Source organism: Trachurus japonicus, chromosome 2, assembly GCF_045865225.1.
Source record: "Trachurus japonicus isolate A0001 chromosome 2, Traja_1.0".
Taxonomy (NCBI): Eukaryota; Metazoa; Chordata; class Actinopteri; order Carangiformes; family Carangidae; genus Trachurus; species Trachurus japonicus.
The window spans coordinates 1,361,911-1,388,616 of record NC_140908.1 but is presented as its reverse complement, the minus strand read 5'-3'; the positions used below and the strand labels follow the sequence as shown (position 1 = coordinate 1,388,616).

The 26,706-nt window shown below is 44.6% G+C and overlaps 2 protein-coding genes across 2 annotated transcripts in view; both read right to left on the bottom strand.

Annotated features, from left to right (window-relative positions):
- Positions 1–550: 550 nt before the first annotated feature.
- On the bottom strand, positions 551–17,829 carry LOC146990484 (adenylate cyclase type 8-like). The gene is made up of 22 exons (XM_085794652.1): positions 17,468–17,829; positions 16,538–16,738; positions 16,215–16,454; positions 14,741–15,119; positions 12,019–12,149; positions 11,819–11,930; positions 11,576–11,703; positions 11,325–11,483; positions 9,143–9,377; positions 8,372–8,560; positions 8,175–8,275; positions 7,434–7,635; positions 7,262–7,360; positions 5,787–5,914; positions 5,604–5,685; positions 4,750–4,908; positions 4,448–4,594; positions 3,215–3,307; positions 2,990–3,104; positions 2,139–2,263; positions 1,938–2,036; positions 551–1,035 (listed from the first exon to the last, which is right to left on the bottom strand). Exons 1-22 carry the CDS (start codon positions 17,719–17,721, stop codon positions 835–837), a joined length of 3,579 nt encoding a protein of 1,192 aa, XP_085650778.1. The 5' UTR covers positions 17,722–17,829; the 3' UTR covers positions 551–834.
- A 2,943-nt stretch (positions 17,830–20,772) lies between these two features.
- The window catches only part of dnajc27 (DnaJ (Hsp40) homolog, subfamily C, member 27), a 6,056-nt gene continuing 122 nt past the window's right edge, over positions 20,773–26,706 (bottom strand). Inside the window, exons 1-7 of the mRNA XM_085794028.1 lie at positions 26,439–26,706; positions 25,235–25,317; positions 24,860–24,929; positions 24,562–24,726; positions 24,221–24,343; positions 22,518–22,678; positions 20,773–22,385 (exon numbers count right to left, since the gene is read on the bottom strand). The exon at positions 26,439–26,706 is cut by the window's right edge and continues 122 nt beyond it. Coding sequence (XP_085650154.1) covers positions 22,253–22,385; positions 22,518–22,678; positions 24,221–24,343; positions 24,562–24,726; positions 24,860–24,929; positions 25,235–25,317; positions 26,439–26,525 — 822 coding nt within the window. The 5' untranslated portion in view covers positions 26,526–26,706 and the 3' untranslated portion in view covers positions 20,773–22,252. The remainder of the gene's footprint in view (positions 22,386–22,517; positions 22,679–24,220; positions 24,344–24,561; positions 24,727–24,859; positions 24,930–25,234; positions 25,318–26,438) is intronic.

Here is a 26,706-nt window from a genome sequence, read left to right as displayed (position 1 = left end):
AGGTGAAAGTGATCCAGAACTAGAATCACAACTCAAGTTCCTTTCACAAACAAACAGTGGAAGTTGATTCATTACACAAATCTCCTAAAGTAAAGTTCATACAGCACAAATACAAATGCAACAGGTGAAAATTAATTAAACATAAGAACATTATGCAGTCTGGTCTGGTGGTTCAATAAACTGCTGATAACAATGTTCAGATGAGGCGTATACATTAGTTGGAAGATGCCTGCTCAGACTCACTCAATTTTATTCTTATTTTCTTATAGTCCTATATATTTAGTAACACATTTTATAAAAAAATAAAAATAAATCTACTGCTCGTTTTGCTCCATTGCTTTTTATGAGAAGCCAGTGATGTATATTACTAGTTGTGATAGAAAATATCATAGATGGACAAAGATAGTGAAAATAGTGAAGATGGGCTGAAGAACTGTAGCTCTGCATCTGGAGAAACAGGCAGCGCTGCAGATGCAAAGATTCAGTGTGAAGAGAGAAAGCTGCAGGATGTGACTTGAGAAAATTGGAACAGGAAATCAAGAAAGGGAAATCTCACCGTTGAGGAAAGAAGACAAACAAACAAACAGACAAACAGATGCCTTAAAAGACAGAAAAGTCACTCATCAAACGTTTTATTTTCTTAATTCTTACATTGACACTTCACCCCGGATCGGTTCAGACTCTTATTGTGAAAGGTAAACGTCACAGTCTCAGAGGTCAGAGAGATGAAACGTCTCTTGGACGCTAAAATGTGGTTCGTTAAAGTTTTGTATAATCAGGAGGTTTGATGACCTCCTCCTCCTCTTCCTCCTCCTCTGGCCCCGCCCCCTCCTCTCACCTGGCCCCGCCCCCTTGCGAGGCCTCCACCAGGTGGAAGCCTCCGTTCTCCTCGCGCTGCCTCTCCCTCTTCCGGGCCTGGACCAGACTGAACACCACGGCGCCCAGCGTGTTCCTGTTGGGCGTGAAGCCCCGCCCGCCGCCGCGCTCCATGAAGCTGGACCGCTCCTCGCGATTGCTCACGAAGTACGTCCGCACCTGACGGACGGACGGACGGACGAAGATGGACGGAGAGGGACGGACACAGGTGACTTTATTGTAAATTTACCTACATAGACTCTCAATAGGAACATTTATTTCATTCTTTTTTCCACAAGGCCTCAATCCTCATAAATAAAATCTACAAGGCTTTAAATACAGATGATGAATCCTTAATAAATAAATAAATAAAAATAAAAAAGGAAACATAAATCAATTTTCTCTTGTTCATTCGCTAATAATCTTAAAGAACTGAAGGATTTGTTTAACTCATCTTTAAACCACACTTGTTAGGGAGATTTATTTTTGTACATGGTATTTGCACAAAATTATAACTATGTTTATCAGATCTGAGATTCTCTTTGAATAAAATAATTTATTCTTTATTAAATGGTGTGATATTTTCCATCTCATTGTGTAACCAGTCAAACAAAGTCTGACAGAAGTGTGTCACTGGACAAGAATAAAAAAAGATGTTCAATAGTTTCACCGTCTGCCTCAAATCCAAATATCCTCTTCAGTGTTTCTGCGGCTGGATGATAAACACTGATACCTTTCAATTCTAGTTCTTTTGCTTTTTGGGGAGATTGGAGATTGTTTTAATGTTTATAACTTTTCCAAGATCATGAAAAAGAATACCTTTAAATATATTCCGTGTGACTTTATTGCTGCATTTTCGAATATCTGGTATCGTTATCCTAACTTTAGAATGTGAAGGTGTGTTTGCTGAACTAAGAGAGCTGGTATTTCTTGGCAGATTTTTACTGTATATTACATTTTTCATCAAAGGAATCAAGTTTCATGATTATCCACCAGGTCAGATACAAATATTATTTTCTCGTCATACTGAGTTGACTTATAAATAGTAGTTTTTCTATTTACTGCGGTTGTTCTCGTCTCACCTTGCCGTGGCGTTCGCTGATGCCTTTGACGTGGAGGCTGCCTCTGAGCTGCCGCAGGAAGCCGCGCTCCACCAGGATGCAGCTGGTGGATTCTGGGACCTGAGGAGGAGGAGGAGGAGGAGGAGGAGGAGGAGGAAGAGGAGTTACAGACATGACACGGACACGAGGCTCCGCCCACAGACAGACAGGTGCGCTGCTCACCTGTATCCTCCCGCTGACCCCGGTGGTCTCCATCCTGCTCGCCATGTTCACCGTCGTCCCCCAGATGTCGTACTGAGGCTTGGTGGCTCCGATCACGCCGGCGATCACCGGCCCGTGAGCGATGCCTGGATGACGTCATTAGAAAGGATCAAACCGAATCATCATCATGTGTGTGATTCTATCCAGTCAAACATTTCTTACAAAAACTGAAGAATGACATTGATGTAAAATGCTCCTTCTGCGAAGCTCTTCCTGAAACATGTTCTCATTTATTTTGGTACTGTGAATTTACTCGTGAACTGTGGAATGAGATTAATAGATTTATAGTTGCTTGTATTTTCCCAGACCTTGTGTTATACTATAAAAATGTTTTATTTGGTTGTTATGATCACAGTTGTAAAGAGGAGGGTGCTTTTTTTCTTATTAATTGAATTTTACTGTTAGCTAAGTTTCATATTCACAAATGTAAATTCACAAACAAAAAGCCAAATTTCACTGTGTTTATAAGAGAAATGGAACAATATATCTCAACAATTTCCCCCTCACAGAACAAAAAAGCGATCAAAACTATGAATATATGCTGTACTTTTAAGGTATTTACGTAATCTGATACCTTACTCTCGCACCATTTTATTTTATTATTATTTATTTACTTTTATTGCTACTAATATTATTATTTATTTTACTTTCTCTATCTCTTTTTTTTTCTTTTTCCCTCACCTCTCGCCTCTTTATAAATGTTCTGTTCTCTTTCCTTGTCTTGAAGTTTACACCAGCAATGTATTGTATGGTATTTGTATCTGCTGGTCTCTTTCAAAAAAAAAATCATTGTGTGTGTGTGTTGTACGAACCGACTCTGAGCTGGAAGCTGTTTCCTGTGTGTGTGTTGATGTGTCTGAGTGTTTCCTGCATGGCCAGAGCGAACAGCACGAGCTCGGTGAGGTGGCTCCACACGTCCTCACTCTCCTGAACACACACACACACACACACACACACAGACAGAGTGAGTGAGCGCTCAGATTTACAGAGGGACAGTGAAGTGGTCGCTCAGTCAGTCAGGAGACACCGACACTGACCCGTCTGTCCGGAGAGAGACCGGACGCCGCCATGTAGGAGCTGCCGATGGTTTTGATCTTCTCCACCTCCTGGAAGTAACACTCCTCCATCAGCTGCACACACGCACACACACACACACACACACACAGTGAGGAAAAATGAGGACAGGTGACAATTGATCAAAAGTGAAAACAAGACAAATGCAGCACTTTGGATTGTTCAGTTTATTCAGAGTTCATTGAGTCTCATTCATGAAACATGAGCAGCACAGATCTGTGTGTAAACCGCGTGCAGCCGAAATTTACGTGGATTTCCGCATTCATCAATCTTTTAGTAGCTACTCACAAAATCTACACCTGCTCCTGACTGTGTGTAGCACTTGTGTAAATGTAGGAATGCACAGAAATATTGCTTGTCACTGTTGAAAATTACAATTTTAATTCGCATTACTCTCTCTCATGTTCAAAATACGGCGATGCCTTTGAAACACGTCATTTAAACATGACAAACGATTAGAAATATTTGGAGAGAGAGACGTTTGAGGGATTGGACACGCAAAAACACGTCAAGGCTCCATCTAATGATGAAAATAACCTGATATAAAACCGGAAAAACTTTTATTCCATAGATGTGCAGCTGATATGCGATGCAAAGTGTGTGTCGCTACGCGCTGCTACACGCTCGGTGGACGCACACTTCGTTCGGCTGCTGTACTTCTGTAGTTATGTGTATTTTTTTTTCCATGTTTCATATCGAACTCTGGCTTTAAATTAGAAGATGAATTAATTAAAATTAATTCACTTCATCTGTTACTTCCCTCCAGCCTTTGACCTGTCCCAGTCACACCACGACTAACAGAAGAGAATTAAACATTTTTTCTGGACTCCACTTCACCCAAAATGACTTTGATCCCCGATCTCTCTCTTTTCTCTCTCTCCCTCTTTCCTTGTTTGCGTCATGGCCGCAGGTGAACAGGATGCACCTACCTCCTTATATGGTCGTCAGCATCTCCTTATATGGATATTCATGGGCAGAGAGCTATGCTAATTGATGATCACCGGGGGCGTGCTGTTAATTTAATTCATGATCTTACACACGTGCTTACGATGAAATCTGAGTTTCCCGCAGCGTTCATGAATCTGTTTATGTGCAAATCTACACACAGACTTACTAACATTTCATGAATGAGACCCATTGTGTGTGTGTGTGTGTGTGTGTGTGTGTGTGTGTGTGTGTGTGTGCGTGCATGTGACCTCATCGAAGTCGGTGATGATGTGGTTGAGGAGGCGGAGACACTCGACGTGCTGGTGGAGCAGCTCCCGCTCCTCGTAGAACTGAGAGAAGCCGGGCAGCGATGCAAACAGGACGCCAACTCTGTCGTACGACTGAGAGTACAGCTCCTACACACACACACACACACACACACACACACACACACACACACACACACACACACACACACACACACACACACACACACACACACACACACACAGTCATCACCGGCTGCTCTGATTGGCTGACAGACACCTGAGGATAGACAGGTGCAGCTGACCTCATCGTGGCGTTCCCGCTCCAGGAAGTGCTGGGCAACGTGAGCGGGAAGGATGTTGAGCAGCAGACACTCGTTGTGCTCCCTCAGCTCCTTCATGTCCTGCACCTCCTTCCTCGCCTGGAGGCGCCACAGGAAGTCCAGCCGCGCCGTTGCCTCCAGCTGGGGGGAGGAGGAGGAGGAGGAGGAGGAGGAGGAGGAGGGAGGAGGAGGAGGAGAGAGGAGGAGGAGGGAGGAGGAGGAGGAGGAGGAGGAGGAGAGAGGAGGAGGAGGAGAGAGGAGGAGGAGGGAGGAGGAGGAGGAGGAGGAGGAGGAGGAGGAGGAGGAGGGGGAGGCGGAGGAGGAGGAGGAGAGAGGAGGAGGAGGAGGAGGAGGAGAACGAGGAGGAGGAGAGAGGAGGAGAAGGAGAAGAAGGAGGGAGGAGGAGAAGAAGGAGGGAGGAGGAGGAAGAGGAGGAGGAGAAGAAGGAGGGAGAAGGAGGAGGAGGAGGAGGAAGAGGAGGAGAAGAAGTAGAAGGAGAAGTAGAAGAGGAGGAGGAGAAGAAGAAGTAGAAGAAGGAGGGAGGAGGAGGAGAAGAAGGAGAAGGAGAAGAAGGAGGGAGGAGGAGAAGAAAGAGAAGGAGAAGAAGGAGGGAGGAGGAGAAGGAGAAGAAGGAGGAGGAGGAGAAGGAGAAAGAGGAGAAGGAGAAGGAGAAGGAGGAAGAAGAGGAGGAAAAGAAGGAGAAGTAGAAGAGGAGGAGAAGAGGAAGAAGGAGGAAGAGGAAAAGAAGGAGAAGTAGAACAACAACAACAAGAAGAAGGAGATTTTTGATTTTTCAAACCCTTTATTAACGTTTTCCAACAAGAAGAAGAACTCACGTGTCTGCTGTTGTAGAGAACGGCACCGACGAACATCGCCATGAGAACCACGCACACACCTTTCCTGCACAGGTGATGAGTCCTGCGAAACAGACCAGAGCGTCATGTGACCTCACGCTGATGATGATGATGATGATGATGATGATGCTGGTGATGATGATGATGATGATGATGATGTCACACCTGTGCGTCTCTATGAGGTAGGTGTAGAGGACGGCGGCCAGCAGGAGGACGGCGAGCTTCAGCACGCAGCTCAGCCGGAGGAACACCGAGCAGGTAACCATGGCGATCACGCCGCTCAGCACCATGTACTGTGGAGGACGGTAACCGTGGTTACGCTCTCTATAGAGGGTATGCGTTTACGTCACGTTGCCCTCGGCAACGCCCCGTTCGATCGGACTGAGTGGCAAAACAAGCGTCCCTCAACGTGCTGGCGGATAGCCGTGGACTCATAAACTGGATAAAATATCTTATATCAAAACAAATTGATGTCAAAAGGAATCGACAACCAGCTCCACAAAACCGTCTGCTCCACTGACACTTCCTGTAACACAGTGTGACCGCGGTGCCTGCAGAGTGACTGACAGGCTGCTGTTACTGTGCAGAGGGACGAGATTACAGCTGTTACTGTCGTCCTGACAGTGACTCCCGACACTAAAACACAAGCTGCTTTTATTCTGAAAAACTCTGACCAGTCAAACTGTAGGATGTGTTAGAGGACTAGCTGCTTTTATTCTGAAAAACTCTGACCAGTCAAACTGTAGGATGTGTTAGAGGACTAATTTATCTGTCTAAACATCATAACTATGACACCTGAAACTGTAAACAAAGCTGATTGATCGAAAAAAATGACCGCTCCAGTGAATTTACTTTCCGTCATTGAGAACAGGTTCTTGAATGTAACTCGGTCAAAGTGAGACGTATCCTCAAGATTTTTAGCAGCTCTGTTAGGTCATGCTGCTGTACATGCTGGCAAAGCTAGACATGTCAGACTTGTGTGGGTTCGGAGAAAATCGCTTCGTTACTTGTTCGTTTTTAAACTTTGGCGGCTCTGCCACTCGTCTTTTTGCCGCTCAGTGGACGTTCCACAGCGACTTCTGAGTACCGTGACGTCATGTGCATACCCTCTATTATAGAGTGTCGAAGCGGAAGCAGCCCCATGAGTCCTCAATTCGAAAAAAGTCTCCATACAAATGAATGGGAGTCCAAGTTTTATTTCGTGATCCGATTGAATTGTGCCATGAGAAAAAAATATGTCCTCTACCTGTTTAAAACATCACGTTTCATGCCGAGAAATCAGCAGTTTGTTGTAAAACTATTGTAAAATAAAATTCCGAAGAGTCCATAACCAGAAAGACTACAGGTGGCGTAGGTGACGTCACACACCAAATGCCGCCCTTTCCCGTGTCAGTTGGTGACGTACTGTATTTTTTGTGGGACACCAGATCTGTAGTCCGCAGAGCGTCGTCACACAAAATACATTCTTCTGTTGCCATTTTACGATAAACTGCTGATTTCTCGGCATGAAACGTGATGTTTTAAACAGGTAGAGGACATATTTTTTTGTCATGGCGCAATTCAAACGGATCACGAAATAAAACTTGGACCGAGACGGGACGGTGTCTCGGCGGTGGTTGGTGGTTGTTTTTTGAACGCACCTCTGGATGTGTGCAGATGTTGAGGTGCGTCCAGGCAGAGGTGGGCGGAGCCAGCGAGTCGCTGCTGTTGATTGGAGCGTCGGAGGCGTCGCACCACAGCTGGAGGGAGGACGGAGAGACGGCGGTTACACCTGCAGAGAGACAACAACAACTACACCTGGGGGTGACTTACGATGTCCGAGGAGGCCACGCCGAAGTTGACGGCGATGGCGGCGAGCGTGAGCAGCGTCCGCACGCTCTTGGTCTCGTGGATCCAACAGCAGAGAGACTGCAGGGGAGCGGGGCAACGCTTAAACTCCTCCCCCAGCGTCAGCATCAGCAGCACCGAGTAGATAAGACCGCTGACCAGCAGCTGGACGACCATCGGACACAACCTGGACACGAGACAGGTGAGGACAGGTGAGGAGTCGGGTTGTTCGGTATACCGGCACTAGACTGGTACCAGGGTACTGAGGCATTTAAAAAGGTACTATACTGCGCTCAGATGGGACCGGTACTTGCATTTTGCGCCGCCGGCAGCGGCGACGTCGCCACGTGAAGTCGCCGCATTGTAAAACAGCGCGACCTGTCCATGTGCTAGTGTTTGTGTGTGAGAGACGGCCGCCACAGACTCGTTAATTAATGCAAACACTGCTGGTTGAAACAGACACTAATGTTTTAATTTAGGAAGAGTTCAGATTAATATCGATGGAAATTTCAATTTTAATCCTGCAGCAGCAGTGACTGTTTACTGATTTACTGATTATTTACTGATGCATAGCTCTAAGATTTTCTAATAATGACATTTTTTGTGTTCTCTTTTTATTTGGAAAAGTACCGAAAAGTATTGAAAAACATTTTGATACCGATACGGTACCAAAATGTTGGTATCATGACAACACTAGTGAGGAGAGGAGACAGGTGAGGACAGTACCTGGGGGCGGGGACCAGCAGCTGGACGGACATCAGCAGCAGCAGCAGGATGAAGGAGCAGACCATGTTGGACTTGAAGAGCTCGTCTCTCATCTGGGAGTACTGGCGAGACAGGAAGTGAGGTCATCACACCACGCCGCTACACCTCAGACACACAGGTGAGTCGGGGGAGGAGGGGGTGTGGCCAGGTGAAGTTACCTTTCCCTCCATGTGCGAGTCCTTGAACACCTGAGTGAAGGAGGTGATGTGCTCCTTCCTCATGCGCTCGCTGCTGCGCACCGCCATCGCCTGGCGGATCCTCTTGTTCACCTCCTGAGACCCCGACTTCTGCGCCACCACCTGATTGGGCAGGTGGGTCAGGGAGCCATTGGTGAAGGTGGCGAGGATCTGAGTGGGGGGCAGAGGTCAGAGGAGATATGAGCTAAGAGGGAAACTTAACTTAAAACAACCAAGAATAAATACTACATTAAAAAGCATGTGTATCTCTGTGGCGGGAGTAAAACTGTGGAATAGCTTGACAGAGGATCTCAAACAATGCAAAAACATAACACAATTTAAAAATAGATTAAAACATAGTATGATAGAAAGCTAACCCTAACCCTGTTGATTGCAACTGTAACACTGTTTAATTATTTTGTTATTTTATTTTTTGGCTTTATTTGTTAATTATTGGATACTTGTTTCTTTCTATGACTCCAAACCACGAAGAGCTCTAATGGATTTAATGGAATATTGAATTAAAGGGTAGACATTTATAAACTAGATAGCTTCAGCCTGCACCTTTTCGATTTATTTATGAGCTAGTTGAACGAATGATGGTATTATAGAAGGTTGACTGACTGTGACTGATGCTCAACTGTAAACAATTTTGTGTAAAAGATCGAATAAACTACTACTACTAAGAGGTCACACACAGACTCACACTCCCACAGACACAGACACACATGTTTGTTCTTCAAGCGTCCTCACAAAGTTCATTCCCAGGATGTCTCCGAACGGCAGCTCGGCGCTCCACGTCGTCAGCTCCTCGTAGCTCGGCCGCCTCGCTTTTGGCGGCTCCGCCTCCTCCCGCGGCGCCGGGCGGATCAGGTACGTGTCGATGTTGTGTTTGCGCAGCAGCTCGTTGCGTTCGCGGCCGTGCCCCGCCTCCGTCTCGTACAGCCCACCCAGGCAGTCGAGGGTCGCCCGGGAGATGTGGATCTGCCTGAGGAGACGAGACGAAACGAGAAAGATTCCTCAAATGAGGGGAACATTATGGGGAACATTATGGGATGCAACTAAGAGGGAAAAAACTAAAAACTAAACTACAACTAAGACTAAATAAAAACTAGTCAATTCCTCTAGAATAAAAACTAAACTAAAACTGAGGGGCGGTGCGTGGCGCAGTGGTTAAAGCGGCCGCCCCATGTAGAGGCTACAGTCCTCAACGCAGGCGTCCCCGGTTTGAATCCCGCGTCAGGCAGACCTTTCCTGCATGTCATTCCCCCTCTCTGCCTCCCCCTTTCCTGTCTATCTCATTATGCGCTATCAAATAAAGGCAATAAAAGCCCCAAAAAAAAAAAAACGGATTCATCACTGTTGAACTCACTAAAACTAAACTGAAATTTTAAAAAAGCTAACTGAAAAACTAAATAGAGATAAAAACGAATGAAATTTTTAAAACTATAATATAAAAAGGACAAGGGGTAATCAACATGGGAATCAAAGCCACGACCTTGAGCCTTTGCGAGTTATAAACAGGCTTCTGCTTCTCTCAGAGTGGCCCTCATTTATCAAACTTGCGCAGGATCTGGTGTAGATTCTGGTGTAAATATCAGTGTACGCCAAGTGTCATGTGTGATTTACTAAAAGTGTGTACGCTGCTGATTTCGGCGTAGAACCGGCGTGGTGGTGATAAATCCGGCGGCTGAAAACGAGCGTCATTTAAATGTCACGCCCCGATATATTCCTGCTTTAGAGGCGTCGCCCTGCCCCTTTTACGACATGGAGACACGGAAGACGGCCAAGAAGAGGGACTTTACTGACATTACCGCGTTGAACAGGGAGAGGGCGGCAACATTAAATATCTGGACATTGATAGATTGATCGTTTTTGTGATTGATAAGCGTCATCCCGGTGGATGGAGGCTGCAGACGCACGTGTCACCGACCACATCAGGAAACCCAGCGACCTCATGAAACGCTCCTGCAGTTTGCTAAACACAAGTGACTGAGGAGAATCACGGCCCTAATATGCCTCATCATATATGCATATTACTGCTGCGAACGCGACTTTATGACCATCAGCACCGCTGGCATGGTTCGGCTGATGGAGGGATGTGAAACACCGGCCCGATGTCCCGCTGACAGGTCCCCCTTGACGGGGGAAAAAAAAAAAACACTCCGCCGCGGAGATCAGCTGCACCTGGACAGGCAGCGGAGCCCCCCCTCCCCCGCCGGCTGGAGAGAGAGACTGAGGAGCCGTCCGGTCATGCTCTGGTGCAGGAGATGTTGGAAGTTTGTGCGTGTGATCTAACAATAACAGGTCTGTCTGTCATTGACTGTTTCTGTTTACACAGCTGATTAACGAGCATCTGTCACGTCGTGGTTTTTAATTCATCTTAGTTGCTCAAAATAAAAGTCGAGTTAAATTTTCAACACGGACTTGGTGGTATCGTTTCTTTTCTCTTTTTTTTGGCTACTTTTTTATCTTTTTATCAATATAAACAACAACAACATGTGGTCCACATCGCTGCGTTATTAGACTATGGTTTAATAATCATTCTGACACAGCAGCACTCGCTCCTGCATGTTCTACGCTGGTTCTAAATGTGCGTACACCTGGTCAGAGCTGGCGTGAGATTTGTGCGTACCGTACGCTCACGTTCAGATTGATAAATGCCGATCCTTGCGGTGAATTTGGTGTACACCCATTTTTTTGGTGTACGCAAGTTTCATAAATGAGGGCCAATGTGTGTAGAGTTTAATTTGTGGCCCTTAAAGTTTAAACGGAGTCTCTAGGTGAAAGTATGCCTGAGCAGTAGACGTTTGAAAAAGTCCAATAATTTGACCTCCTCCCATTCATTCTGTATGGGAAATTTTTTTCACAGTTTTTTGCAACGTGACCTCAATTATATTTATTTTATTTTTGTGTGTGTGTGTGTGTGTCTGACCCGGGGACTCCCGCAGCCTCCAGACTGTTGGCGATGTCCACGTCCCAGCTCCAGATGTCAAACTGCCACTTCTGCAGCCCCAGGACGCCACAGAGAACGGAGCCTGAGTGGACGCCGATTCTCATGTCCACCTCCTGCTGCAGCTCCCGCCGCACGTACCTGCAGCACGCCGACAGACACACGTTAACGTCACACGTCTAGCAGCGTCACATGCTAAAAAGGGAGGCGGCGTAGTGCTGGCGTGTTGGTACCGTATGGTGTTGATCATGCTGAGGCCCATCTCCACGCAGCAGCGGGCGTGGCCGCGCTGTGGCTCCGGGACTCCAGACACACAGTAGTAACAGTCGCCCAGGATCTTGATCCGCAGACACTGATGCTCCTGAACGCAGCACGCAGGACGACAAACTTTATTAACACCAGTGTCATGAATCATGTATCAATAAAGAGCAGATCAATCAATCAATCAATACAACAATCACCACGGGGACACTGACCTCAGCCAGCCTATCGAAGCGTCCAAAGAGCTCGTTCAGAGTTTTGACGAGATCCTGAGCCGAGAGGATCAGAGACAGAGACGTGAAGCCGATGATGTCGGCGAACAGGATGCTGCAGGAGAAATGCATGATGGGAGTCAGGTGTGATGATGAGGATGATGGCGGTGGCGGAGGCGGTGGCGTTGGGGGCGGGGTCTCACCTGACGTCCTTGTAGTGGTGGATGTAGATCTTGTGGAACTGCTGAGGCAGCATGTAGTCGTCCACCGCCGTCATGTCGGAGATCATCTCCAGCACCAGGAACCGAGGCAGGATGGACATGACGAGACGCTCCTGAGGGACACGGGTCCACCAGCCAATCAATCAATCAATCAATCAATCAATCAATCAATCAATCAATCAATCAATCAATCAGTCAGTCAATCAATCAATCAGTCAATCAGTCAATCAATCAGTCAATCAATCAATCAATCAATCAATCAATCAATCAATCAGTTGATTCATCGATTGATGACATTAACTTGGTTTCCATTACAGGTTTTCACAAAAAAAGAAGCAATATTTCTAAAAGTTCGAAAAAGTACAGTTGCTATTTGCAGGTGTTTCTGTTGAAAGGTGTTTTTTTTTTTTTTTTTACAAATGAGCGGTAACTCTCTGTAACAGAAGGAACTATTTGTCTGGCTGTTCACAGGGACACGTTTCTGTGTGACACCGCCTCAGTTTTATTAGTTATTAGTTGGATGGAACAGAAATATGCGTTTATTTACTGATTCTCCGTGTTTGCCCAGATTGAAACTGAAACTAAAACATTGTTGTACATAATTCTGATTCTGTAATGCCTTGTAAATTTGTTTTATTTTCTTTTGTTTTGTATTTATCTTACAATTAATTGTTGTTTCCTTTATTTTATTCTATTTTGTATTGTTTTGTATGTAATGCTATTAAGCTAGAGCAGGGGTAGGCAACCTTTGTGACATGGAGTGCCAATTTGAAATTTTCTTGTCAATGAGTGTGCCACTACAAAAAAACAATGTGACACAAAATACAAAAACATACCCGACCCAGTTATGTTGTTTTTGTATATGGATAGATAAAATCATTTAATATAGCCCACATCTAATCATATTTTGAAGATATTTTCCCATTATTCACAACACTGCTTTTCAGAAACTTAGCCTATTATATTATATTGCAGTGGGAGGAAAATGCTAAACCAGAGACTACAGTGCATCCAGAATATCAGTCAGAATGAAACAGTCACAACATTTCACAGACTTGGCTGGACAATCTGGACACAGTGACAAACAAGCAGCCAATCATTTAAGAGCTGTGTAGTTGGGTTGCAGCGTCATCGTCAGGTTTATTGATAACAGAACAGCGTCAGGTTTATTGATAACAGAACAGCTGGGGTGAGAACGTGAGGCTGAAGGGGAGGAGATTAAAAGGGGACACGTGGCTCGTCGGTACGGTAACAGTGCGTCTGGCCCGACAATAAAGCAGCGTCAGGCCGCTCACCGTCACTGAAACGCTTGATTGAATCTCTGATTAAATACGCAGAGCCGCGGGCGTCTTGCATTCCCCGCTGCAGCGACCCTGGGTTCGATTCCACCAGTGACGTGCGGTTACCTCCAGGACAGGGGAGGCAGGCGATCACAGACGACGGGGGAAACGGGGGACGGGGGGCGGGGGTATTCGGCAAATCAGCTCATCACGCAAGAAAGTCACAACAAACAGGTTTTGCACAATGATTTGCAAAATGTGTGCAACACCTTCTCATCACAATCCACGCCATCTAACGTTACAGTAACTTACACACATCAGCTGTTATTAAAACACAACTCATCAATAACAGGATCGCGACAATGGGCCAGGACCACCACTCACATTACACAACAAACCGTTAAGAATTAATCCACACTCAAACCGAAGCAACAATAATGTTAATTGTACTCAACAAGCTGTTATTACAAGGTTTACAACAGATGTGACAGACAACCAGGTGTGTGTGTGTGTGTGCCTGTGTAAGAAAGAGAGGGAGGGAGAGAGAGAAAGTAACTACGTAAAACCTGCTAGCTGTTAGCTACCGTAGCTCAGGCGTCGGTCTCCCGTCAGGTAAAAGCTGCTGTTTATTCCTCAAATGACGCTCATGTTGATCCTCTCCTGTACAGTTATCCATCACTGCAGTTGAATTAGCCGCTAAACTGCTGGACGCTAAAACCGAGGGGCCGTCTGTGTTTACAATTCACGAAAGCAACGTGAACGTACGTGCCGCTCACACTTAGTAGAGTTACGCAATGAGGCAGCATAGCCTCTGCCTCCCTCCCCCTCCCTTGTCTCGCTCCAGCTGTCCTTTCAAAATAAAATGCGCAGAAAGCCCGGGGAAAAAACAAACAAACTCTGACTCGTGAGCTGGTAGCGGTGTGCCAGCGTGCCAATGATTATGCCGCAGCGTGCCAGCCGTGGCACGCGTACCTAGGGTTGCCGACCCCTGAGCTAGAGTATATTAATGTTTTGTTCTTTTGGTTTTTGCTTTGTTATTTGTGTATTTACCTTTTATAGGTGAGGTTTAAAAAGAAGCCCAGAGTGGCTTTCTAGTACCTCCCCCGCACATGTTTTATTTTCATTATATTTTATTATAAGAAATAAGATGGAAACAGTACAAAGTGTGTAGCCTACTCCTCTTGTGAATGAAGAAGAAAATATGACGGAGTATTAGGGCCACATTGAGATATTTCTTTTTTCACAGACTTCGAGAATGAAGTTATAGTTTGACGAGAAAAAAGTCATATTACCACCTCATGAGAGTGTGAAAGTGTCTTGCCAATATTCGAGTGGTGTTTCCGTTACTTGTTTTTTTATTATGATATTTAGGTTTTGTTCATTTCTAGGTGTTAATGTAAATGTTGATGTGTGTGTGTCTCCACCTGTCTCTGGTTCTCTCTCTCCAGACGGACGCGTCCCTCGATGCAGCGCCGCGTCTCCAGGAAGGACTGTCTCTGCGTCCGGTCCGACAGGTAGTGGATGAACAGACCGGCCGTGTTCATGGCCAGGTAGAGCAGCACCTTGGCCAGCACCTGTCTGACGAAGGTGTGGTTGTCGTAGTGACAGAAGACGTCCACCAGCAAGTGCAGGACGGAGGTGGTCGCCCCGGCGACGATGGACCAGAGGAGGGGGAGGGGCAGCAGGTTGTAGGTGGAGAAGAGCGTGAAGAAGACGTACCAGGAGTGATCGCTCTCCGGCCAACCGAACACTCCCACCAGCACCTGCACGGTCTGAGACAGCCAGCTCACCACAGACAGGTACCTGAGGGACAGACAGACAGGTGAGACAGACAGGTAGCTGAGGGACAGACAGGTAGAGACAGACAGGTAGCTGAGGGACAGACAGGTGAGACAGACAGGTAGCTGAGGGACAGACAGGAAGAGACAGCCAGCTCACCACAGACAGGTACCTGAGGGACAGACAGACAGGTGAGACAGACAGGTAGCTGAGGGACAGACAGGTAGAGACAGACAGGTAGAGACAGCCAGCTCACCACAGACAGGTGAGACAGACAGGTAGAGACAGACAGGTAGAGACAGCCAGCTCACCACAGACAGGTACCTGAGGGACAGACAGGTGAGACAGACAGGTAGAGACAGACAGGTAGAGACAGCCAGCTCACCACAGACAGGTACCTGAGGGACAGACAGACAGGTGAGACAGACAGGTACCTGAGGGACAGACAGGTGAGACAGACAGACAGACAGGTAGAGACAGACACAGGTGAGACAGACAGGTAGCTGAGAGACAGACAGGTGAGACAGACAGACAGACAGACAGACAGACAGAGACAGACAGACAGGTGAGACAGACAGGTAGCTGAGAGACAGACAGGTAGAGACAGCCAGCTCACCACAGACAGGTACCTGAGGGACAGACAGACAGGTGAGACAGACAGGTAGCTGAGGGACAGACAGACAGGTGAGACAGACAGGTAGCTGAGGGACAGACAGGAAGAGACAGCCAGCTCACCACAGACAGGTACCTGAGGGACAGACAGACAGGTGAGACAGACAGGTACCTGAGGGACAGACAGGTGAGACAGACAGACAGACAGGTAGAGACAGACAGACAGGTGAGACAGACAGGTAGAGACAGACAGGTAGCTGAGGGACAGACAGGTAGAGACAGACAGGTAGAGACAGCCAGCTCACCACAGACAGGTACCTGAGGGACAGACAGACAGGTGAGACAGACAGGTACCTGAGGGACAGACAGGTGAGACAGACAGACAGACAGGTAGAGACAGACAGACAGGTGAGACAGACAGGTATCTGAGAGACAGACAGGTAGAGACAGATAGACAGGTGAGACAGACAGGTAGAGACAGACAGACAGGTATATTTCCCATGGTACCTCAGCCAATGCGGCGACAGCATCAGCTCCCTCCTGGTCAGAGCGAGGACGCTGATCGCCGCCCACATGACCAGGGAGAGTCCGGCCAGCCAATCACAGGCGGCGCTGCCGCGGCCCGGCGGCCAGCTGAGCAGCGAGATGAGCAGCCGTGTCATCAGGTCGATCAGGTTGGAGACCACCAGCGACGTCCGCCGCTGCCCGGAGGAGAACTGCTGGTACAGCTGCTCCAGCTCGGCCGACCTGTCGACACACCGCAGGTCAGCGCCGCCGCCACCGTCACCGTGGCAACATCATCATCATCATGTGTGTGTGTGTGTGTTTACTTGAAGGTGTGCTGCAGGGCGGGGATGAAGACGCCTCGCACCGTCGACCCCACCGAAACGAAGAACTCGGCGTCTCCCAGGGGGTCCTGCTTCGTCTTCTCCGTTGCCGCGGTGATCCTCGGCGTCGCCGGGTGGATGCGGGCGGCCGACGACCGCCGCTTCTGCCAGAGGTTCCCAGAGGACGCCTTGTTACGGATCTGCCTGTAAGACATGACATCACCAACTGGGTTTCCATCCAAATGTATCGAATTTAGCGGATTTTGTGAAAATGCGCAAAAGCAAATGTGAATTTATACCCATTTCCATCCGTTATTGTTTTGCGATTATCGGGAGAGGAGGAGTGTACTGTGAGATTACGTCACAGGAGAGCGTGAATGTGTCCATGACAACAGAAAACAAGAAAATACATACATAGGCCGCACTTGAATATAAGCCGCAGGGTTTCATGTTGTAACATGAGATATTTACACAGAAAGACAGTCGGGAACTGTGACAGTCCGCTCGCTTTTTCGCTGTTTTGGTTACGCTCCTCTCGCCCATGTGCATTTGTTTACAACGAAGCCGGCGAAAAATCAATAAATAACGTTAGCAGTGGATAACGTTACATAACATATACGATGTTACGCCGTGTGTGTTTGTGTAGTCTTAACCGTACGGGTTATGGAGCGTGTTTTGCAAATTGAACGCGTCTGGCTCAATTCACAAAACCTGTTTCCATAACAAAAACTCACATTTTCCTTTTATCGATACGCTGACAAAAGACAAATCCCCCCCCCTCCAAGCATAAAAACTTTTTTGCGAATTTCTGGCGTTTCCATTCAAGTATTTATTCATAATTTTTGAAAATGCGAATAAGACAAGGTGGATGGAAATGCAACTACTGATGACATCACTGACGTTTCTACCTGCCGATGACATCACCGGCCCCACCTGTTGATGTCGGCGATGTAGGCGTCGGTCACGGTGATGCGGTGGCGTCCTCTCTCCAGGCCGCCGGCGAGCTTCAGCGAGTACATGTTGTGCTGGTCAATGATGTTCCTGACGGCGTTCTGCCACATCAGCTGCTTCCTGCGCAGGCCGGGGGCGGGGCTTACGGCCGCGCTCAGGGAGATGTCGTTGGGCTGACGTATCGTATCGCCGCCGCCATTCTCCACCGCGCCACAGTCTTCACCGCCTTCCTCCATGGCGGCGCCGCCCTTCTCCTCTACGACCTGAGCAAAGCAGGAAGTGAAAATTAAACTTTATTAACAACACAGACGCCGCACATCGAGATCTGAGGCTGCTGCTTTTATTTTGGCGAGTCACGGTGGCGTTGTGGCGTTGTAAACACGGCGGCGCTGTGTCAGCTGATGAGACCGGGTCAGGGCGGATCACGTGGCGCCGGTCGGGTCGCGTCCAGGCTTCAGGACTAAGACAATCAGATTAGACTCAGTGACCTGATGCTGCTCAGCAGGAAGTTCACCGCCGGCCAGACCTCATTTAATTCACTTAGCGCTTAATTAGACAATAGGTTCGTTAGCGTGGACGAGAACGATGACGTCACTCCTTTGTTACGAGGAAATAAAAATTAAAAAACGCAGAATTATTACGTTTAAATTCACAAATTCTTTTTTTTTTTTGTATTATTGAAGCAGCTTCAGTGTTTTTACTTCCACATAAAGACGACGTACAGGTGCATCTCAATAGATCGATTAAAAAGTTTATTTATGTCAGTTAATCCATTAAGAAAGTGAAACTAATACATGTATTCATCCATTACACACCGAACGAAACATTTAATGTCTTTATTTGTTTAATTTCTTTTAATTGTAGTGATTGTGGCGTCATGAAGACCTAAAATTCAGTATCGCAAACTATTTGAATATTGTAAAAGATCTATTAGAAAAAACATTTTTGATATGGAAATGTTCCAATATTATTATTATTTATGATACAAATATGACTCGTGATTGATTTTGTCCTGCGGCATATTTTGTTTTTCATATTTCAATACTGTTGTTATTTCTTTTTTATTGACCCTTGGTGCACTTTATGTTGTTTTTAACTTTTTAATTGTTTTGCAGCCAAATAACATTTCATTGCATAGTTCACTAAAACTAAAACTAGCAGTGAAAAAAATATTTTAGTAAACTGAAATAAAAATGAAAATGAGTTTTACCAAAAACTACAATGAAAAATGCAAAACTAAACTAAAACTAAACTGAAATTAAAAAAGCAAACTGAAAAACTAAATAAAAACTAATGAACATTTTAAAACTAAGACAACCTTGATATGCTCTTATGCAGTGACAATACTGATGCTGAACATGTGAAGCAGCTGTATGAGCTGCACATGTCTCACTGTCTGACACCAAACAAAGAGATAAATTATCTCTTTAAAAACAAAAGTGCCAGATTTGCTGTTTGAACTCGGAGCTAAAGAGTGAAGCTGCAGCTCTCACCTGTTGAAGAGGCGGAGTCTGTTTCATGCAGACGAAAGTGAGCGTGACACCAGTGATGACGTCGTCGGGTTTCTTTGCTTTTCTCTGTCGTCCTTTTGAATTCTCACTTTCTGATCCTTTAACACCATCTCCTCTCCTCCTCCTCCTCCTCCTCCTCTTCCTCTTCACTTCCTCTCACTCTCACTCTGCTGCATCTGGTCTCACCTCCATCCCTGGATCCGTTTCCTCTCCTTCAGCCTTCATGAACTCGTCTCTCGATGTGTCTGTTCAAACGTTTTTCTTTTCCTGCCAAGTTCAACAAACAAAAAAAAAACATTAGAAATTAAAAAAACAAACTTCAAAGTTCAGATCTGAGATTTAACGTGTGATTTATTTACCTTCATGAAAGGAGAGGAAGCAGACGACGAAGCTGAGGGGGAAGAAAACAACAGGAGAAGAAACAGAGAGAAGGAGGTAGAAAGGTGGAGCAGCTTTGTGTAACAGGATGATGTGAAGCAGCAGATGTCTGAGTGTGTGTTAATCCCACAGGAACCCCTGAAACAGAGACAAATGGCTGCTCATTAATAGGCCAGATTAACTCTGTGTGTGCCCAGGTGCATGATGGGATTGGCAGACCTCCAACCAGGTCAGGCTGTGTTTCAGTGTCGTGTTCAGCAGAGGGGTCGGTTGGTTCGTACAGGAGAGCAACAAGTCATGAGGCAGCATTTCAATTATTTACATTATTGATTCATCTGTCCTTTATTTAACGATTATTAATCGATTAGTTGTTTGGTCAAATTTCCTCAAATGTCTTGTTTTGTCCACAAACCAAAGAGAGACTCAGTTTATTGTCATAAAGGAACAAAGAAACCAGAAATATTCACATTGAAGAAGCTGAAATCAGAGAAATTTGACTTTTTTTTAAATTAAAAAATAACTCAAACCGATTATTAGATTATCAAAATAGTTGACTATTCATTTAACCTTCAGGGCTATCAAGGACATTTTTGTTTTCATCTTCTTTTGGCCACCATTTTGTCTGTGTTGGTGATAGTGACACAACTTTTTGTTATGAAGCCTTTCTAGTGGCAAACTGTTGAAGTCTTTTGATTTGCCTGTATTTCCCATTATATAGGCCTAACTGTATAATGGGAAAATAGCACTATCTGCTGGTAAACTGTAAAAATGAAAAATCTGACTATTTTTCTTCAAATCTAAACCCTAACATCACTGAATACATGATTTTAAAAAAAATCCCCCAGTCACTTTACATTTGTTTTTCAGAAAATAACTAACTTTTGTGTTTTTTTCATTAGAAAAGGTGACTTCAAGGAATCAAACTGGAATTTCGGGTTAAAATCCTCAGAATTATTGAATATTTGGTCGTATTGGACAGAGGAGAAGTGGTTTAAGAGACTTATGCAAAAAAAAAAAGTAGAAAAATATATTGATCTGTTAGATTTTTAGAACAGTTTTTCAGAAGTGGACATTTAGTTCCTCGATGTTTTGCTCAGTTTCAAAGTGTAAATTCGTACTGAAAAGAAAAAGGTCAGAGTCATGAGGCAGCAGCTGAGCAGAGTCTGTGATGTCACACACACACTGACCTTTGACCTCTGATCAGAACAGAAACTAATCACTTGACCCTGGAGTCAGAGGACCGCCTTCATCCAGATGATGTGGTGCGTTCAAGGACCGCAGGAAGAATAGTTGACGTGTATTACATCAGCTAACGGGGATCCAAATCAAATCAAATCAAGGTCTGCAGGACGTTTGGGTATTTGTATAAAAGACACAGAAACACACACACGATGTTTGTTTGACCTTTTATTATTTCAAAAACAATCCAGTAGAACGTGCACTTACAAGAACCACAGTGACACACACACTCACACACTCTCTCTCTCTCACACACACACACACACACACTCCAACATGTGACTACGACTGTGTCCTCGGCACTAATGTGGGAAAAATTTTAAATTAAAATTCTTCTTCCTCTGCTGTTCTGAGCGTGAAGCGACAGGAAACGCATCATCAGACGGTCAGAGTGTGACACACACACACAGTCTCATCCACACACACACACTGCTCATCATACTAAATAAATAATAATAATACCGTAATATAATAATATAATAAAATAACAGAATGACAGTGAACACTCACTTCCACTCGTCAATTGATTGGGATTTTAATTTGCTAACACTTTACAATAAGGTACAGAAAATGCGAGTAGTTACTGAGGAACTAACTATTACTTCATCATTAGTTACTCTAAAGTAAAGAGACATCAAAATGAGTAAATACTCTAATTTTGTGTACTTTAGTTCCTCAGTAACTACTCTAATCTAATTCTGTACCTTATTATAAAGTGTTACCAGTTTTTATTTCTAATTTGTCTTCAGTAATTATCAATGAAGCTGAGGCAGCAAGGGTTGATGGGAAATGTAGTCACTAGTGGGACAAACAAGTGCAGACCATAACGCCAAGAACAACAACACAGAGCGGCGAGGTTGAGGCTCCGTCTGTGTCGCCACGACAACACTTCTTCCTCTTCCTCTTCATGCTTTCATCGGGGTCATAAACACTGTTCTGATGCGACGACGCTGGCGAACGGCGTGGAAGACGAAACACCGTTTGACGAAACTGTTTAATAAAGTTTTGTCTAAACTTTCTTTGTATGTTCTGTATATATTTATATATTTATATATCATATTTACATACATCAATTCAGGTAACTAATTAAAAATGTGTAAAAATGGAACAAGGCGGTGAGTTCAGGGAACAGCAGGAAAAACGGAAATTTGAGGATCTGAATTGAAAAAACGTTGAAAAATGTAACGAGTCTCATAGAGAGGTGATGACAGACGAATTAGCCCCGCCCACCTCCCACCAGTAAACAACAACACGATTGGTTTGGCATTTTTTCTCTGATGCCGTAGCTGCACCGACCAATCACCACGCAGGAGCTGGTGATGTCATGACGGATGGTGACGCCTTTTAAAAAAGAAGACGACCTTTAATAATAATCGATGACCTGCTGCTCTGATGACGTCATCATCGTTAAAACACACACACACATTAACACTGATCCTGGATCAGACGTTCTGTTGGCAAACAGCAACATGGCACACGAGACCTTTACACGGAATAAATACACAATAAATAATAAATACAATATAATAACTGTTCAGTCCATGTGTGTGTGTGTGTGTGTGTGTGTGTCAGGTCCAGGCAGCAGCAGCAGCAGCAGTGTGTGTGTGTGTGTGTGTGTGTGTGTATATGTGTGTGTGTGTTATTTAATGTTCTTCAGCAGTGAGGTGCGAGCGTTCACCACGGCCTTGAAGGCGTCTTCGCTGCCGGGGGCGACGCACTTGTCCGGGTGCAGCAGCACGGCCAACTTCCTGTACGCCTTGTTCACCTCCTCCCTGGAAACCATGGAAACGTGAGACATGTCAATAAAGTTTTATTCAAAACACAACAGCTTTGTTCTGATCGTTGTTGTTGTGCTGCTTGTACCAATAAAGTTTGACTGATTGAATTATGACTCGTCCTCTCACCTCGTGGCGCCGGGTTTGACGCCTAACATATCCCATGAGTCCTTGCTGTTCCTGATGCGTCGGATGGTGTCGGCCTGCTCCTTGGTGAAGCCCACGCTGACCTCGGCCACCGGGCGCTTCCCGCCGTTCTCACACATGTCGGTGATGGACGAGAAGAACGCCTGACACACACACACACACACACACAGACACACACGTTGACTAAATACAACAATACGACAAAGTATCAGAGTCACATCTTACTTAGAAGGTTAAAATCATAGTTTTACGAGAAAAAAAAAGTTATTTGACAAGAAAAAAGTCATAACTTTATGAGGGGGAAAAAAAGAAGTAATTTTACGAGAATAAAGTCATATAACGAGAATAAAAAGTCATTTTACAAGGATAAAGTCATATAACGAGAATAAAAAAGTCATTTTACAAGGATAAAGTCATATAACGAGAATAAAAAGTCATTTTACGAGAATAAAGTCATAATATTGCCAAAATTAAGTGGCAATTTTTTGAAAAATAATAATAAAGTCGTAAATTTACTGGAAAAAAGTCGTAATTGTACCAGTAAGTGGATACGGTAGGATGTTCTGGTTCTGTTCTGGTTCTTTCTGTAGAATAGATGCATTTTCTTTTGCATTTTAACAACTTTCCTCCTCCTCCTCTAAAACAACAGGTTACTCGTACAACAAAATACACTTGAGCCCAAAATGATTCATACCCCTGTCAAATACATGGATTTTCTTAAAGGGATAGTTCACCCTAGAATGATATTTCGCTCATTATCTACTCACCCTCATGTTGACTAAGGGCTGGAAGAATTCTCAGAGTCCACCGTCCCTTCTCTGAGTTACAGGGGGTCTTGGCGTAGCAGTGCATGTCCATATAACGGTTGCAAAGGGACACCAGAGCTCTTCGTAAAAAAACACACACAAAAAAACATCCAAATACCTCCATGATGCTCGTATGTAATGTCCGTCTTGTGCTGAAGCCCCAAATTGCGTAATTGTCCCGAAAAAAATTAAATAAGTCTATATTTTAAGCTTGTTTGTAGCGGAAGCTTCTCGAAGCTCCTCTTCCTGGTCCGTCCAAATCTCGCGTGATTCGCAGTAACCGCACTGACGCCGGCGCAAATCACGCGAGATTTGGACGGACCAGGAAGAGGAGCTTTGAGAAGCTTCCGCTACAAACATGCTTGGAATGTGGACTTATTTAATTTTTTTCGGGACAATTACGCAATTTGGGGCTTCAGCACAAGACGGACATTACATACGAGCATCATGGAGGTATTTGGATGTTTTTTTGTGTGTGTTTTTTTACGAAGAGCTCTGGTGTCCCTTTGCAACCGTTATATGGACATGCACTGCTACGCCAAGACCCCCTGTAACTCAGAGAAGGGACGGTGGACTCTGAGAATTCTTCCAGCCCTTAGTCAACATGAGGGTGAGTAGATAATGAGCGAAATATCATTCTAGGGTGAACTATCCCTTTAATGTTTTCAGTTACAGATTAATATTTCAACTCAGATTTGACATAATTGGGACATGGAGGAAAGTCTGGAGCTGCGACCAGTTTATTTAAGTAAAGTTACACTGTTAAAGGTGTTTATTTTAACGTCTAAAATGATTCAGACAAAAGGCCGCAGGATGTTCAAACAAACTGTTCTTTTTAAGGGTCTAAAGTGTTTAAAATGATTTTTCAGTTTTCTGAACCTGGAACATCTCGTTGATTCCTTCTCCACTTTGCGCCGACGTCTCAAAGTAGTGAAACCCTCGAGACTCCGCCCACAGACGGCCCTCGCCCTCGTCCACCACCCGCCGCTTCGTCAGGTCCACCTGCACACAGAAGGACAGAGATTGTCATGGTGGTGCATTCAGGGACTCTAAATGTCAGGATGTTTCATCATACACTCTGGGTCTCTTTATTCTCTACTCTCTCTGATGTAAAAAAAAAACAAAAACTCATTCGGTGTCTTATCTGATTCCACGTCATAGTTTTATGAGAATAACGTCATAGGTTTATAAGTCGGTCGGGCCGTTTGTGCGTCAGTCACCTTGTTGGCGCAGACGACGAACACGATGCTGTCCATGTTGGCCTGCGAGCCCATCTCCTGCTTCATCTCTCCCAGCCAGCTGTCCAGGGCGTCAAAGCTCTCCCGCAGCCCCACGTCGTACACCAGCAGCACGCCCTGGCTGTCCTTGTAGAACTCGTTACGCACCTGACAGACGACGCACAGGGACTCGGTGAACACAGAGAAACAGCGCCGCCTGCTGGCAGCTTCCTCTCATCACATCTATCATCATTGTTATTATTAAACTCTGATGTCTGGGTTTGTTTTATTTTGGACTCACTTCATAGAAGAACGGATGTCCGGCCATGTCGAAGATGTTCACCTTGATCTCTCTGTCACGCACCTGCACTCTGACAACACACACACACACACACACGTGCATCATTATAACGCACGTACATTAGATACTGAAACCTATTTACACACAATAACAGTTCAGTTTGTTTTATTATACAATATATATAATATATATACAATAAAATGACAGACAGACATATAAAACATTAAGTAATAGATGAATCACAATACAATACAATAAATCTTTATTATCCATCGTAGAAATATTATAATGTGTATACAAGATATAAATTTCATCAGGCATAGGAAGACAATCAAAAACACAATTAAACAAATAAAATAGATGAATTAAACTCACTTGGTGACTCCATAGTCAATACCAATGGTGGCCAGGTACTTGGGGACAAACCTCTTCTCACAGTAACGTTTGATGATGCAGCTCTGCAGAGGAAAATCAATTATATTATCAATATATATTATCAAACATATAACACGTTAAGTCACGATTTAAACACCAGGTGTATTTAACTATTGTTTTTTTTTTGTTTGTTTTTTACAAATGAATACTCATATTATAATCACAGGTTCATTAAACACATGCAAAACCCAACAGGCAGACATACTTTACTTTCAAAGGCAAAATAACGGATATTATGAATTTATATAAATAAATACGTAATGTACAGTTACCGGTGGAAAAGTGGTCCCTGAAACAGTAACTGGTTGGTTTTATGGCGCATATTTCATTAGATATTGCCTCATTTACTTTGACAAAACTTGCAATACAAAAATTAAATGTCTTAATGCAAGTGAGTTTCCCTGTTCACCTGTTGTGTCTCAGCTTAATTAGAAAAGCAGCAGGTCGTTTGGCGGGAACGTCCATCTTTACTGTTGACAGTTAATCAATGAGAAGTGATGACGACATCTAATTAAAAAGAAGGACTGTGTCCTGTTAATAAATTAAGACCAAGGCTTCCGTCTGAAAACACAGCCGTATTAAAACACAACTTCTGTTTATTAAATTATAGCCTAATTTTTCTTGAGTTTATCGCGCTAATTACATGTTATAAAACAAAACAGGCTAATGTCAGCTCAGTACAGGTAGGCTACTGTGTTTTGACAGGTTCAGGTGTCGCAGTTACCACTGGACCGACAGATTAACGTTAAAATCCAGTAAATATGTAAATATTAATGAGATATAATGAACGACGAATTTTACACAAGGTGGTTATCTTACTAATTAAGTATTTTATGGTGTTATATCGTTTGGAAAATCGATGCAACAAGCGCGAACTGTGTAAAGTTAGTGATTTTTTCCAAGATGTCCGCCTTCAGAGGAAACATAATGAAGATAAAGAGCCAGTTAGCTCTTTAAATTGAGGAAAAAACATAACGAACGGTTATAATTACAATGTCAAACGTGTATTTATATCAGTTAAGTCATTATATTACAGACTCAGCTCAAAAAATGAGGATATATCAAGGTTTATCTCAGGTATTAGCAATCTGTCGCTGTTACTGTACCAGATATCATTATAAAAATTAATTAAACAGTCTCTTACCTTTCCCACCTCGGCATTTCCGAGGCTTATAACCTTCACACGCAGTGACTTTTTATTGTCTCGTCTCTTCGGTGCGTTTGTCTCCATCTGAATTTCCTCTAAAAAGCCGTTTTTGTACCACGAAACCGGACGAGCTGCAGGAATTCAGTGACTTCAGTGTTGACAGCTGCGGCAGCTCGTTAGCCGTTAGCAGCAAACAGGCTGGTAATTACCGCGGCTCTTAAACTGAATTATTATTATTATCGCACAAATTAATGACGCAGCATCG